This window comes from Schistocerca piceifrons, chromosome 5, assembly GCF_021461385.2.
Source record: "Schistocerca piceifrons isolate TAMUIC-IGC-003096 chromosome 5, iqSchPice1.1, whole genome shotgun sequence".
NCBI lineage: Eukaryota > Metazoa > Arthropoda > Insecta > Orthoptera > Acrididae > Schistocerca > Schistocerca piceifrons.
The window spans coordinates 379,647,339-379,664,740 of record NC_060142.1 but is presented as its reverse complement, the minus strand read 5'-3'; the positions used below and the strand labels follow the sequence as shown (position 1 = coordinate 379,664,740).

The 17,402-nt window shown below is 41.1% G+C and overlaps 1 protein-coding gene across 2 annotated transcripts in view; it reads left to right on the top strand.

The window, feature by feature from the left end:
- The window catches only part of LOC124798102 (NADPH oxidase 5), a 495,656-nt gene that overhangs the window by 306,272 nt on the left and 171,982 nt on the right, over positions 1-17,402 (top strand). For both annotated transcript variants that reach the window (XM_047261353.1, XM_047261352.1), the window contains exons 5-6: positions 1,842-1,962; positions 3,117-3,267. In XM_047261353.1, coding sequence (XP_047117309.1) covers positions 1,842-1,962; positions 3,117-3,267 — 272 coding nt within the window. The remainder of the gene's footprint in view (positions 1-1,841; positions 1,963-3,116; positions 3,268-17,402) is intronic.

Sequence of the window (17,402 nt, the reverse complement as noted above, 5' to 3'; positions counted from 1 at the left end):
AGCAGCTGCAGTGCTAGAAATATCATCCGTACTACTTGAAATCGAACCAGCAACATTTTTTACGAAAAATTTATCTACTCTGCTAAGCGTTTTTAGAACATGGGCTTCTTGTTCTCGCATTTCCTTCGATAATTTCCGAAATGCCGCCCCACTTAATTTTGCACGTTTGCTTTTTTTTACTGTTATTCATGTTAAGGTACTTACAAAATTGTCATCCAACAGTCAAAACAAAAGACAAAAAATTTGTAAATGGAAACAAAGAAAGACATTATCCAGTTCCAGTTGTACTACATTGCACACGAGCACAAAGAATTTTCACTTAAACACGGAGCGATGAACTGACCAACTCGGATTGCTCGACGTAACTGTGCTGTGAAAGAACGACAACGCAGAATAATATGTCATTGTCGCCTGTTTCATTGTTGGCAGTGAACTGTAGAAGCACACCAGCTGGCAGGAATTCGTCTCGTAAAGAAAACGGGACGTCCCTTTTTTGGCTTCTGTTTCCCACGTCGCCGGAATTTTAGCTGGGACGCAAAAATGTTGTGAATATTCTTGACACTGCCTTTCTAATTTAAAAAAAGTAGTTTTCTTGATTGTTGTGGTGTGTTGTCATTTGAATGAACACTGCTGTTATGTCTACAAGCAAATGCACCTTTTGTTCCAACATAAAATAAAAATAACCATTCCTCGAAGAAAAAAAGCTTAGTTAAGAAGTTTAATATAAAATTTGCAATGCCACGTACTATTCAATTGCACAGAGTGGGAGCTTTGATATCGTGCAGACTGTAGCACAATAAATCAGACAAATGAAAGTTGGTTTCTTCTTTTTTTGCCAAAAATAGTAGCTAAGTAAATAAGTCAATAAAATTTTTAAACTGTTGTGAATTGTATTTCACACATTATTAGATATTCTGCTTCTGTTCTTTCCGTGTAAACATGTGTTCAAAAATATAAAACATTTCCAGTATCAACATGTTTTGTTAAACGGGTGTTACTAAATCGAAGCTCACATATTGAAGACCACAGAGCCCTCACATTAATTACAGTAATGGAGAATTGACTTGATACTTCCCGAAATTTCTAAAAGAAATTTAATTTGTCTGGTTTTATATAATGAGGCCCACACATGTAACAGTATTTAAGAAACTGCTGATTAGTTTATCATAGCTTTTCAGGGGTCCCGGTATTTTCACGGGGAAAATATGGTAGGGTTAAGTAGAAGCCGACAACATTCACGGAATAATGTTTCAAACACTGTATTGTAGATTGCCGTCCTCACAGCTTACTTCAAAATATTTTGAACAGTCATGAAGATGATACCAGACAGAAACCCAATGTTAAATTTCCTTTCAATCACCAAGTAAACTATGTATTGTCGAATTTCGTTCACAAGGCTTATTTAAACTAGCAGGTTGTTTAACGATATTAAAAATTTTTGTCGTTTGTAAGCGCAGTTACTTTAAAACGTGAAAGGTTAAAATGAGTAGAGAGCAAAAAATTCTACCCACTGGTTGAGGTTGATCAATAACAATTCACGTCCTGGCTCATGTGTAAGATCGTGTTTACACCTTCTATGCAAACAAACCTAACGGAACTGCAAGCTCATATCAACATCGCTGTTGAACTGATTGACAAGGACATGCAGTGGCAAACAAACACTCGGGAAAAGACAGCTGGACGTAGAACGATTTAACAGGAAAGTAACACATCTCTCTGAGAGACAAAATAGCTTTAAAGTACCTTAACACTGCACACCATTTGTAGCATGTGTGAACAAAAATATTAACCTTAAATCTAATTTCTGTAATACGTTTCTATTATGTGGACTCTACTTACAGGAGGCCCTCTGGATTTGAGCAAGGTAACCTGGAATGGCTGGAGAAGCTCTTCCGGCAGACAGTGGGTGATGGAGCAGAGATTCGCCGTGATGACTTCAGAAAAATCGTCGTCTCAAAAAACGTAAGTTGGCAGTTAGTTTTATGGCTTACGTAAGAATAAAAAAGATGAAATTCTGAGCCTTTCTAACAATCTATCAACCAATCTATCTACCATCCGCTGAAGAGACATCAAATCGACAGAGTAGACCATACTGAGAACCACACGACATCTGTTTATTTAACATTAAACTGTGTTTCTCTAATGCCTATCATATATTTCAAATTTATATTCAAAATATAGTCTCTAATTTCATTAATTTCTTTGAGTCTTCCATATTTTCCCCCAGTTCTGTCTTTGTGATTATTCTCATTACTGCCGAACTTGCTACTCAAATACAACTACCTTACTTCATCATTTTTTCTTGATTCCCGTAAACGGTGTTCCGTCTCTGTAAATTGAGCGATGTGGGGGGGGGGGGGGGAGCTGTTGGGTTATCTTATCTTCCACCTAATTTTCCAAGCGGAGATCGATTATTTCGTCGTGAAAAAAAAATGTGAAAATTTTGTATTGTATCTCTCTAAATTTTCCGTGTGTATTGCCTAGTCCTTGTTCGTAAGCTACAAAGTGGAAAGTGCAGGAGTGGACAGCCAACAACTGGAAATACTATCAGGATTCGTTCTCTCCAAACAATGCACGAGCCGCCAGACTAAGAAGATAAATTCTACATTTCACATAAGAAGAAAAAATAAGTTCTAGTGACATCTCACTCTACTGCTTAGGCAGAATGTTGTTAGTTTTACTCTTGGAGTATTCTGTGTTGGACTCTCGTTCTGTCTTACATTAAGCATAACGTCAGATGCGAAGTTTAAATTTGTTGGGTTCTTCTGGGTAATGTGACGGTGTAACAGTTTGCAGCTACTTCCGGAATAAGGCCAAAAAAGTCGGATCGGAAGATTCTAGCAACAGTGAAGCGCTACGAAAACTTAATAGATTGACATCGTCGACAAGGACCTCAAATGGGAAAGCCAACGATCTTTCGACTGCCATGTATCACAAACAATTTCCACATTCTGTTATCTTCATTCCAACGTTCCGTGTCTGATTAATTTTTTAACACTCATCCAACATAAGAACACTATGGAAATGAAGACAGATAATAAACTCACATATACCGAAATAATTCACCAGACTTTTGTTGTATTCAGATTATTAATTTAGTATTTTTGTTTTCGTAGCCTTTCTTTACAGAGCGGGTGTTCCAGATATTTGACAAAGACAACTCAGGATCAATATCCCTGCAAGAGTTCATCGATGCCATGCACCAATTCGCTGGCCAGTCACCCGATGACAAAATAAAGTTCCTGTTCAAAGTTTATGATCTCGATGGTGAGTATCGCACAACACAAGTATTAAATCAGACACACATCCTGTACAAAGATGCTTAAAGCTTTCTGCTTTCCAGTCTTACGGTGACAAGGTGTTTCCAGCATCTTTCAGTAGTATGTAACAGATATAGAGTTTTGAGATTAATGTATTTTCTGAAAGGAAGAGACTCAGTTGAGGTGTCGCTTTAACTTGTCCTACAAAGTCCATTTAAGGTAAACCATAATTCTATGTTAACATTGACTCAGTAAATGTAATTTTTTCTCTCTCTATTTAAAACCGAAAAGAACCTCTGCACTGCGAAAATTACATCACAATGAAGTAGTAGCTAAATGATACGAAAACTCAAATACATTCGAAGCAGACACATCATAATAATGAAGGCACCTATAATTTAATGGACGTACATGGACTTTATAGTTGCATGGAGTTGAGTGTAGCACTGAACGAAAGTCTGTTTAGGTGTAGGGAACATAGAGTTTTAGCGGATATGAGTGGCCTTTGTTGTCAGAACAAGGAAGATAAGTTGAGAGCGTAGCAGGTTGAGGCTTTGTGACAGAAATTAATACTACATCTAATTTTTATTACAATGGAGAAATTTCAAGACTTGCAAACAGAAATAAACTTTTGAGGAAAATTAATAAGTTTTTTTTTTCAAATGGAGTGTCAATGAACGTAGATGAAACGCACTGCATGCAATTCTGTAGTGTTAAAGGTGTACACATCACTGGAAATAATGTATGAGGGTAAATCAAATTAAACAAATAGTCTTAATTATTAGATATTTGTATTGATAAGAACTTGAAACGGAAGTCACATATTAAAGATCACCTAAACGGCTAACTCTGCAACTTTTTCACACTATTTTTGGTGATAAAAATATCAAATTGCCGACTGACTCTTCCTACTTTAATTTGCTCTGATCTGATAGTATCATACTGTAGGACAATACTTCAGAGGCAAGTAATGAGGGCTATCTTGATGTCCATTCCAGAACCACATGTAAAAGCATCTTCATACAGATAGGCATACTGACTATAGCCTTTCAGACTATGAAATTTGTTGACAGTTAACATTCACAATTCGAAAACAACAGGAACATTCATAAATTAACACTAAACAGATAAATGTTTTGCATTATCCATCACTCAGTCTTGCAAGGACAGATCTCCAGAGCGAGGGGATTGACTTCTTGAAATTTTCTATAGAGAGATTTAGGTTAGAGGCTCAGATATCACACCATGCAGCTGTTCACTTTTTTGGGCTCTCATTTGCGAGTCAGTGAGAAACTTTCTGAATGTCTCGTGACGCTCTACAGATTTAAAAAAGAGTGTTTAACAGAATGGTTATGGTACAGGCATTACATGCAGTCAGTTATGGTTTCGAATCATGTCAGGTGCTTTGAAATTTCTTATTTTTTTACCTTAATCGAAATGACTTTGGCAATAGTTTTTTGTTCAGTTAAGTAGATTAAATATATATTTTTTTCATTTGTCACAAATTACTAATTTTTTCAATTGCTCTAATTTTTCTTCCTGTTAGTCTTTTTGCACTTGGAATCTTCATATATGTGATTTCAGTTCTTTATACTTATCACAATATTTAAGCAATTGAAACTGCCAGTGTGTTGGTTGAAAGACAAAAGACGAAATCTATTTAAATTGGCTGTGCAGTGGCTTCCTAAATGAATTCTGAAAGAAGAAATTTTTTTGAATGGTCATCACACACGTTTAAAACAAATTCACACTGCGCTATGGGCAAAGTAACACAGATTAAGATTTAAACAAAGAAGGAATTATACATCAAGCGAAATACAAGTAAAATGAGGAATGGAAATAATGAACAACATGCACAAAAATACAGGACGATCAAGTGGAAGAAATTAAATCGAAGATAATACATATAAATAATTAAAAAATCACATGAACAAAGATTCCAAATGAAAAAGAATGACCGGAAGATAAAATAAGATCAAATTAAAAAATTAACTCAATGATAAAAATGATATGACAAAGACATAAATAAAAAACTGCATTTATCCGAATTAATTGAATAAAAGTAATGATGAAAGTCATTCCGATAAAGACTGGAAAACAAAAATTATCTGAGCACTGATGAGATTTTTGAAATGTGTATAAACTTTAACGTTTGCAGTTGTTTACATGAACTTTTGACATATTTTAAATGGAAGAGACATAGTTCTGATTTTTGTTTGATAATATTATAGATGTCTTTAGTTAATAAGAACTCTTTTACTCTTTGAGTGTCCTTAGTGATTTTGCGTTATTTGCTGATGAATTTCGCTTAAAGAATTGAAATATTTTGAGTTTTTTTTAGACTTCAAATGTTTTAGACTTTAAATGTTTTAGATTACACATATCTTGTTCATTTTCATCGTTTCTGGCTTAGTGACATCTATTACTGTGTAAAGGTGGAAAAGAAACATGGACATGTTGTATTCAAGTATGTGGATTAGAAAACACTACAGATTTGATAAAGACACAGGAAAAAAAGCACACTGCGAATTATTAATATTAATAACAAAGACAAATTTTAGTACAATGTGGCACACATTCATTTCAATCAGCCTAATAATATATATGGTAAAACATTCATATGTATAATAATAAAAGGAAACATATTTTGTTTAGGGACTTGAAAAAATCACATTACTTGTCAATGAAGCACATGGCCCCACTGTGTTTTGACAAAATTAGTTTGTTTTATGAAGGAGGACAGAGAGAGGGAAAAGGAGTAAATGTGTAAGTATGGGAGAGGGTATGTGGGAATGGGTGGTTGAGTGAGTAGTCTGTGAAACATGAGAACAACTAAAGTAAGCTTGCTTAGTGGCCAAGGTAAATAACTGCACAGTCCAGCTGAATTCTCATACAGTGCACTGAGAGTCAGAAGTGATGAATATGGCTACTGCTAAGGACTTTGTACTTTAAAACGTTTTAGAAGATTAGGGAATTCCATGCATAATTGTGGAGAAAATCACAAACAAATTGCATCATGGAATGGGGTTTAAGAAAGCGTATGAGCTTTATTGGGGTCGCCGAGAGACAATATCTAGCTTACTAATGTGATTCTTCAATTTCTCCAGTCGTATTTTATGACGAAATTAATCTCTGGTTAACAGCCTGGTGTGTGTGTGCATAGGACACAATAATTCGGGAATCGACCAAGTTGCCATCATCAGGTGCGCTGATGTACTGACCGGCGGTGGGCCGGCGCCAGATATATATAGAACAATCCCCCTCCCGCTCCTCCCCCCAGGCGCTTCCTATGAGTCGGTGGGGTCCGCGCCCCGCGCGCGGTCCGTGTACAGCATCAGTTCTCCCGCCGTCTGGGCGCTGCGTCCTAGGTCTTCACGTTCAGGAGGGTCTGCCGGCACCTCTTTCGTTATTCTTCCCTCCTCCCCCGAAGTGGGTACACTCTGGGAAATACCCTTTTTCTTCTTAATGCGAGTGATAGCGGGTCCCCACGCCTTGCTAAGGATGTAACCGCTGTCACGATTTAGTTGTGGCTCCCTTACTCTGATTTCTATGGCTTGTTTGATGACACAGTCCCAGTATTTGGAAGTCTGTGTCAGAACTTTGGTTTGGTCATAATCCATGCTGTGGAGTTCCGACAGGCAATGCTCAACGATTGCCAACTTACTGGGCTGTTGCAGTCTAGTGTGCCGTTGATGTTCTCTGCATCGGTCCTCAATGGTACGAATGGTCTGACCTATGTTTACACTACCGCATTGGCAAGGTATTTGATAAACCCCTGATTTACATAGAATGTTCAAATGTGTGTGATATCTTAAGGGACTTAACTGCTAAGGTCATCAGTCCCTAAGCTTACACATTGCTTAACCTAAATTATCCTAAGGACAAACATACACACCCATGCCCGAGGGAGGACTCGAACCTCCGCCGGGACCAGCCGCTTAGATTTACGTAGACCAAGGTTGTCCTTAACACTACCAAGAAGGCTCTTGGTTCTGCTTGGAGGACGGAAGATGGTTTTCACTTGGTGTTTACGTAAAATGCGTCCAATTTTTCCGGATAAGGCCGCCTCCTCCAGAGGTTCATCGTCAGTTTCCGCTGGTGCTGCAGGTGTCGGATGTAGTGCCTTCCGGCTTTTCCCTTCCTTGTAACCGTTTCTCCGAAACACGGTCTTCAGATGGTCCAGTTCTTGTTGGAGACTGTCCCTGTCGGAGATGGTGTGAGCTCTGTGTACAAGAGTTTTGAGCACACCATTCTTTTGTGCCGGGTGGCAGCTATTTACACCCGAAGATAAAGAACACGAAACACAAGATCCTCAAGATTAGATTAGATTAGATTTACTTTCATTCCAATTGATCCGTAGTGAGGAGGTCCTCCAGGATGTGGAACATGTCAGAAAAACAACAATACATGACAAATATTTAAACTAAAACAAATAAGCTAATGTACCATTCCACAGGTCCCAAGTGGAATGATCGTCATTTTTTAATGAACACTAAGAGTCATTTTACAAATACTATTGCACTGAATTTAAAATAAAAAAGTTTTATATTTATTTATAAGGTAAGAAACATGTAATACAACTACTGTAATACTTATTTACAATGAACACATTACTGCACTGAAATGGTGCAGAAGTTAGATTATACTTACACACACACACACACACACACACACACACACACACACACACACACAAATTTTCAGTGAACACATTACTGCACTGAAATTGTGCAGAAGTTATGTTGTACTTATATACAAATCAGTTGGTTTTCCTCAGAAATTCATCAATGGAGTAGAAGGAGTTGGCCACCAATAAATCCTTTAGGCTTCTCTTAAACTGAATTTCATTGGTTGTTAAGCTTTTTATGGCTGCTGGCAAGTTATTGAAAATGTGTGTTCCTGAATAATGCACACCTTTTTGTACAAGACTAAGTGACTTTAAATCCTTGTGAAGATTATTCTTATTTCTAGTATTGATTCCATGAATTGAGCTGTTGGTTTGAAAAAGTGATATATTTTTAATGACAAATTTCATTAAGGAATAAATATATTGGGAAGCTGTAGTTAGTATCCCTAGTTCCCTAAACAGGCTTCTGCAGGATGTTCTTGAGTTCACACCACATATAATTCTTACTGCACGTTTTTGTGCCCGGAAAACTTTAGCTTGGCTTGATGAATTACCCCAGAAAATAATCCCATATGACATTATGGAATGAAAGTAAGCATAGTATGCCAGCTTTTTCATTTTTATATCCCCTATGTCTGACAAAATGCTTCATCCTACCAACCTAAGTCCATTTTAGCTAAATCTGCCTCGTGAGAAAGAGTCGAAGATGTCACCTAAGTCAACAGCACTAGTAGGAAGCAGAAAGCGATGACAGCCGTCTATGGTCCTTGAGATAGAAGGAAAGATGCTTCTCGAATGTAACTTCGTATTTTTGCACTAATTTGAGTGATAATATAGAAATTCTTTTTTACTTCACATTGTCCTGTTATGATTTAGAGCACAAAGCCAATGGTGAAATGTGACATTAAAAAGTCCCCGAAAATAGACTAAATATTATATATTCAATGGATTTCAATCTTTGGTGTAAATAACCAACATATACATAAGGTAGAAACCGCGTCACATGGGTGATTAAATGCAGTCATAGTTTGTGCCATTCGCACAACTTCATGTTTGTTTCCCAACATGCTGTAAAGTGCATTTACCTCCATGGCTTCTGTTATTTTGGACACCAATCCGAAGGATGGTTAGATTCAACTCTTCATTTAGGAGAAAACTGCAATGGAAAGATGATATGATGCAACTGCCTTCAACATCGCAATAGAGGAGGCATTGGAGACGTTCCCACCACACCTGCAGGTTGCATAGTCGATGTCTGTCAACTGTGACTGCTGGAGACTGCTGCCTTTCTCCAGCTCTATGTACTGTCAACAGAGAGGGCTGCTGCTTCCACTCTGTAAGCCTTTTTCCCTGTCGCCTGTTCCGTTCGCCTCACAGACCGTCGCAGTCTTCATCCTAACCCGGGCAAGAGGGCGTGCTGAATGCCTCCGAATTTATCTGAAAACTCTTAAAGCTTCTTAAATAAATCAAACATTATTAACTTTCTAAATATTTATTTCTCAACACAGTCACCCTTGCGACGAACACATTTCTCCCAACGAGAGACGAGTTTGTTGATACCGTAACTTAGCATGTTAGACTTTGTTGACGGAGCGACAACGTCACCTCTGCTTGCACCACTTAGTCACCATCCAAGTGAAGTCCTCAAACGTATTCTTCAAGTTTTGGAAACAGATGTAAATCCGATAGGGCCAAGTCGGGACTGAATGGAGGATGATCCATGACAGTGAGCCCTAGGCATGTGACTTCACGCAACACTATGGAAGCTCCGTGGCACGAGCGAAAAGGAACGTTTTAATGACCTCAAATCTCTATATACGGGTCTTAAGAAAAAGATCAAACCTTAAACACACATTATTCTTCTTACGTGGAAGAAGAATTAATGTTATCTTTACAGGAGCCTGCAAACGCATTTTCTACAACTCTTCAGTTACCAGTGCCGACAGACACTCTCAAAATGCTTTCTTCGAAAATACCTGATCCGAACAAGATACCAGCAAACCCCCGATTACGATTCTGTAAAGAATCAGACCCCAATGTACAAAACACCTTCAATGAGGTTGTGTGTTAAATATTTTACGTTAAGCATGTAATCAAGAAAAGTTTAGAAAAGGTTTAAAACTATGCGTAAAATATGATGAAAGTCGCCATATTCCCTCGTTCCCATATACTGGATGAAACTTGTGTTTGTAATTGCCGCGCCGTGAGTTATGCTACCTTTAGGCACATACACTGTTTCTAACTATAATACTTAGGTGCTGCACATTTAGAACAGAACTAGATCTCTTAATAACTAGAGTGAAAGTATTTCATTTTATTTACATTTGGTCAATAATTATATGAAATATTGAAATCACATTTTTCTTTCCCAAATACGAAATTCCGTGGTACAAACATATGAATAATTGAAATGAATCACTAGTATCAGACCTCCAGAAAAAACCTGTCTGGACATAATTTGTTGGCGCACTTGAAAGCTTGTGTGTGTCGAACCACAGTACGCGATGGAGAGTGTCTTCGTACCCGCATTGTGTACGGCTGAGAAACCATATGGAATACCTCGGGGGAATGTCACGTTTTCGAAATTAAACGAAATAACTGGTTGATGCATGACTTTGCTATAGTTTGTTACAGCAAATAATTTCAAACATAGAAATGAAACTTATCTGATCACATATTCTTAAATTTGGTTTTCTTTTTTTCTGTATGTGAGAAGTATCCTGGAAAGGTCCTGTATACTCCACAACGAACGTACATTGAACAGCGAAAAGTACTTTGCAGTAATGTTACTAACTACATGTCTCGTTGTCGCACCTCTATCTTCCTTGAGCGGAAAGCACATATTCGTCAATACGATGGAATCGGAAGTCTTTCTCGGATATCGATTTTTTAAACCTATCCAACATGATTTCGCGAGGACAACACAGCCATTCTTCCAAAGATTCCCATTGGTTCCCCGAGAATCCGTTAAATTTTATACAAGCTACAGCTACATGCTACAATCCTATCAGAGAATGTCTGAAATCGTTTGACGTCAGCTGCCATGTCTAGATGATAAGGACTCCAAACGACAGAGATGTACTGTAGAAACGGTCATACTAGCGCCTTGCATATGGTTTCCTTCACTGGTACTCTGCTAGGGATTTCGTGTGTCAGCCCCATCTCTTACCGATCTGCAGTGTTATTCTGAGGCCAGAAGAACCCCTAAAAACCTAAACTTCAATGGGAAATGCTTCAATGGAGTGTCCTCTTTTAACTACTTGGGAGCCCTAATAACAAATGATATACAATCAGGAAACAGAGCTTACTTTGCAAATATGCAGCTTTTCAAAAATAGCCTTGTTACAAGAAAAACTAAACTGCTAATATACACTGCTGGCCACCGTAAATGCAACACCCTGAAGGAAGCATCCGATTCAAGTGAATTTTACACCATGGGTTTGCAGCGATGAGATATGCAACTGATTAGAATTTCAGCGCAGACGCACATCACGCGCGCCTGTGGCGCCACCTCATAGCGCCATTTAAGGCTTGGCAATTTCGACGAGTGTACGTTCGGCACGTGTGTTTACCTTGTGGTTGTTTCACAAGACGATCAGTTATGCCTCGTAGACAACAGCGAACATCGTTTGATCAAGTATCCGAGTTCGTCAGAGGAAGGATAGTGGCTTACCGAGATTGTGGATTATCATACAGAGAAATCGCTAGTCGTGTTGGACGAAACAAAACAATTGTAATGCGGATATGTGACCGTTGGATGCAGGAGGGTACGACGGACCGACGTGGTCGATCGCATTCACCTCGGTGCACCACTGCACGTGCTGATAGGCAAATTGTGCGCATGGCAGTGACGAATCGCTCAATGACATCCCGAACCATAGCACAGCACATTGCGTCTGTAACGCATCATCCAGTGTCTGCGCGTACCATTCGACGCCGTTTACAGCAGAGTGGTCTGTCCGCAAGACGTCCATTGCTTCGTCTACCATTGACGCAGAACCACAGACGTCTCCGTCGCCAATGGTTTGATGACAGACGGATGTGGACGGCAGAATGGAATGACGTTGTCTTTACTGACGAGGCACGCTTCTGTCTGCAGCACCACGATGGTCGGTTCGAGTGTGGAGACACCGTGGAGAGAGGATGCTGGACAGCTGCATTGTGCACCGCCACACTGGTCTTGCACCGGGTATTATGGTATGGGGCGGTATTGGATATTACTCTCGCACGCCTCTAGTACGCATTGCCGGTACTTCAAATAGCCGGCGCTACATATCCGAGGTGCTGGAGCCAGTTGTCCTTCCTTACCTTCAGGGCTCGGCCACAGCCATATTTCAACAGGATAATGCGCGACCACACGTGGCACGCAATGTCCAAAGGTTCTTCGTCAATAACCAGATTGAAGTGCTTCCCTGACAGGCTCGCTCTCCGGATCTTTCGCCGATAGAAAACATGTGGTCCATGGTTGCTCAACGAGTGACCCAGATTACATCCCCAGCTGCCACACCAGATGATCTTTGGCAACGTGTGGATGCTGCTTGGGCTGCTGTAACCCAGGAACACATCCAACGTCTCTTTGACTCAATGCCGAGACGTGTGGCAGCGGTGATCTCCAACAATGGCGGCTACTCTGGCTACTGATTCTGGCAGGAACCACATGTCACAGACGTCTGTAAACGTAATCATTTGATACTTGGTCAACATGTTATCTACAAAATAAATTTTGTTGTGCTACTTCTTGTCTTTCTTGGTGTTGCATTTACGGTGGCCACCAGTGTATATGGAGAAGTATAGCAGTCCTATTTTACATCCTTGTGGCACATTCCATGTTGCTTTCATTTCTGCTAAACATGCGCCATTCACTAAATTATACTGGATTCTACAAGACAAAATTATCCGAATCAGTCATTCATTTATGAAGGTATTCCACATGTTCATAACTTGTTAATCAGTTGAGAAAGTTGCGCAGTATTTAATACCTTAAAGTCGGGGAATTCATAATTTCTATTTTACCTGCCCTAATTGCGACATCGGAATGCAAATAGTGAGCTGTTTTTCACACTATTGGGTTTATACGAACCTAATCTGATGCTTTGCGAAAACATTACGTGCCGGCAGATCATCATAATTTTCGAGCTTAGTTTATGCTCTAGGACACTGCATTATATGGGTGTCAGGGGTACTTCCCTGTGTTTCTTTGCATCCATACTTTTAGCCCTTTCATAACTGAAATCAATCTACATAAAAATAAAATTTTGAATATCTTTGGAGCTATATAAACGTTTTCTCAAATCTGCAACCTCTCAGTATTGCCCATAGCATGTGCGGTAACATCCACACCCTTACAGCGTAATACCCATGGTATGAAATACAGAGAGAATAAAATTCCTGCTCTAAGAAAGTAACCTCCTAAGAAAGTAACCCATTTCATTATCTTAACACACATCAAAATACATTCAGAGCAAGTTCTTCGAAAATTGTGTTCAATTTGTTAAAACAAATTTCTGCTTTATTGAAACCTAGAACTCTTGTAATGCTTGTTGTTGATGGTTTTTCTAAGCTTATTTAAGGATTTCTTTTTACAACTAGAAACTCATTCTTCTCCAGCGAGTTTAATAATTTGTGCTCAAAGCCTAGATCCTGTCAAGGTCATAGGCAATTCCCACAACTCAACCAGAGAAATACCATTGAATAAATCTACCGATTTAGTCATATCGCTGAAACAGTTCTTGGTCGGGAGTAAAAATCGATCACCTCCCCAGAAAAGGTTTCATGTCTGAAATTGATTTTGCTCGATCGTAAAGTGTGACTTTTAGTATCCTCAGCTCCATTTATAAACCGTTCAATACTTTCCCTAACGTCACTATACTTAAGTTAGATACAAGAGACTTAAGCCGGCCGGAGTGACCGAGCGGTTCTAGTCGCTACAGTCTGGAACCGCGCCACCGTTACGGTCGCAGGTTCGAATCCTGCCTCGGGCATGGATGTTTGTGATGTCCTTAGGTTAGTTAGGTTTAAGTAGTTCTAAGTTCTATGGGACTGATGACCACAGCAGTTAACTCCCATAGTGCTCAGAGCCATTTGAACCCATACAAGACACTTACATAAGTGTAAACAACTTTCTTGTGAAGTTTGGAGCACGTGGAAATATCGACACCCTGTCCATGTTGCCCCACATTCGTCTGCCGATATTACTACCTGGGGATCTTCAGCAACCACCCTGCGAACTTCAGCTCTGGGCTTGGTATACTCAAGTGCTGAGTATTGTGCACCTGTTTGGATGAATAGTCACCATACAAGGCTTGTTGATACCCAGCTGAATACGACAATGCGCATAATATCTGGCACAATCAGATCTACTCCAGTTTATTGGCTTCCACAGTTAACCGGTATAATGCCTCCTGATCTACGCAGATGTACTGCCCTTATGAGAGAATTCCACAAGATCTCCAGGAATTCTAACCTACCCGTGCATAGCGACCTGCCACTTTTAAATCGCAAGAGACTGAAATCACGTCATCCAACTCTGTGCGATGCTGCTGACATGGTTGCTAAGAATTTCAAACCTCTTGAAGAATGGAAAGGTCGGTGGGAAGCAGTGACAGATGTGCACCTGCATAACATCTTCTCAGGTGCTAAACTTCCAAGTGGATTCGACTTACCACGCAAGACGTGGTCTACTCTCAACAGAATCCGTACCAGCCATGGGCGATGCAGGGATGCTCTCTTTAAGTGGAACAAGCTGCCTGATCCAGCTTGTGACTGCGGGGCTCCATACCAGACTGTTCACCACATTGTCAGTGAATGCAGGATTCGAGCATATCACGGCGCCAAAGAGGACTTCCTGCTAGCAACTCCAGATGCAGTGCGCTGGATTGAAGGACTGGATATTCAGTTGTAAAGACAAACTTAAGTTTCTTGTGTGTCAATATGAACATATGTATATGTAATTTCATGATATGCCTGTATTAGCCATACGCTAAATAAAATAAAATACCGCACTAGGACATCATGGCAGAGACCAGACTCTAATGACTTTGCTAATGTTCGGAAAGTTACAAAACACACGATAAGACGCACTAAAATCTGGCTATCTACTAGCACTATAGTTATCACCATTAAAAAGTATTGAAACGCTTACCACAGTTCAAGAATAAACCAAGAAATTTAATAAAAATAAATTTTTAGCTCCGCAATAAGACCCCCCCTGCAGGTCCGGGGGTAAGAATAGACCCGAGGTATTGCTGCCTGTCGTAAGAGGCGAATAAAAGGATCTTCAAAATTTTCCCGAAGAGCGAGCCAACTGGGGAAGGGCGCATAACGTGGTACATCCTGTCCGTCGTGCACTTTCTCGTCGTCGCATTTCAGTCCCGCCCATCCTCCATCTCTTGGCAGAGGACACCTTCCTGGGTGCGTTTCCACCATGGACTATGCAGTGTCGCTTTCTACGTAGACGATGACAATGGATTTCTTTGCACCTGATATCCAGCACGGTAGCCAGTCCGTTGTGGTGGGGCCGCCGTGTACCCTGTTGGTTGTAGCCCCCCGACCTGCCAGGTGGCCTTTGATGTGGCTGGGTGGCGCCTGGGGGTGGCATCAGGGCGGATGACACGCGATGAAGCGTAGTCCATCTCTTGCTGGTGGTGAAACACCAGCAGTCTCCAAGCGATCACGAGCTCAATTCAGTGCACAGAAGTACAACCCCTGGCGACACCATGGGAGGAACGTCAGGCTAAAGATGGCAGCAGATCTTATTCACCCTGGTACCTTGTATGTTCGAGAGCTGATGGGGAATCTTTCATGACGATGAAGCCTCAGTTTTTTGTTGAGTATTTAGAGGACAAGTTCGGGGAGGTGGAGGGCTTGTCCAAAATGAGATCTGGGTCAGTCTTGATCAAAAAAGCATCCTCTGCCCAGTCACGGGAGTTACTCACTTGTGACAAGCCCGGGGATGTTTCTGTAACCATCACGCCCCATAAGAGCTTAAATATGGTCCAGGCTATCGTATTTCACAGGGACCTTCTTTTGCAGTCTGACGATAGGCTGCGCGCCAATTTAGAGCAGTGAGGTGTAATGTAAAGCCCTATATCCCTCCCCAGATACGGTGCTTTTAGTGCTGGAAGTTCGGCTATATGTCTTCCGGCTGTACTTCCAGCGTTACGTCGAGATTGCAGACGCCCATCACATCTCAATACTCCCTGTGCCCCGCCTCCCATCTGTGTCAACTGTGGAGAGCACCATTCGCCTTGCTCGCCAGACTGCAGAATTCTCCAGAAAGAAGGGAAAATCTTGGAGTACAAGACCCTGGACCGACTGACCTACACTGAGGCTAAGAGAAAATTTGAACTACACCCTGTACGTATGACATCGTCTTATGCCGTCATTAAAACAGTTATAGCCCCACCAGCTCCGCCACCCCCAGTCACTTCCCAGAGCCGGAAGACTACACCTGCCCCCTTGATGGTGGGGGGGGGGGGGGCACTTCACTCCCTGTTCCTCCCTCACCACCTACTTCGGGAGTAACACCCCCTCCAACCATCAGGGACATCTGTCCCCACTTCTAAGCAGGAGAACTATGTGTCTTCTTCGGCTTCTCTCGCTAGGAAGGGGTCCCTTGGGTCATTCCCTTCCCAGGTTTCTGCTAGTGGGAAAGATGACACCCACCAGTGGCTGAAGAGCTCGAAAGCATCTGGTCGTGGGGATTCAGGCTCATCCGCAGTCCCGAAGACTGAGCCAGTGAAGTCCTCCCAGCCAGGGAAACACAAGGAGCAGCGAGAGAAATCCAAAAAGAAGACCCTCTAAGACCAAGGAAATTCCGGTGGCAACCACACCATCGCTACCTACAAGCTCTGTTTCTGAGTAAGGGGTGCAGATTCTGCTGTCTGCTGAGGACCTAGATGTCGCCAGACACACGGACACAATTGATATAGACTGCTCAAGCAATACGTCGATTGCAGCAGGTGACTATGAGGCGTAAATTGCCTCACTGAATATTAAATGCCTTCCCAGTATCACGACGACGTCATCCTCCAGTGGAATTGCGGCGGTTTTTTCCACCGCCTGGCTAAACTATGGCAACTGTTAACCTTTACACCCGCTATCTGCATTGCCCTCCAGGAAACCTGGTTCCCAACAATGCAGAACCCTGCCCTCTGCGGCTATAAGCGATATTACAGGAACCATAGCGACTATAATAGAGTGTCATGTGGAGTATGCGTTTATGTCCTAAACTCGGTCTGTAGTGAACATGTGCCTCTTCAGACCCCTCTTGAGGCTGTGGCTGTCAGAATAAGGAAGATACAGGAAATACCTGTCTGCAATGCATATCTCCCTCCAGATGGTGCAGTACCCCTGAATGTATTAGCCACACTGATTGACCAACTCCCAAAACCTTTCCTACTTTTGGGAGGTTTTAACGCCCATGACCCATTGTGGGGTGGTACTGTGCTTACTGGCCGAGGCAGAGATGTCGAAACTTTACTGTCTCTGTTTGACCTCTGCCTCTTAAATCCTGG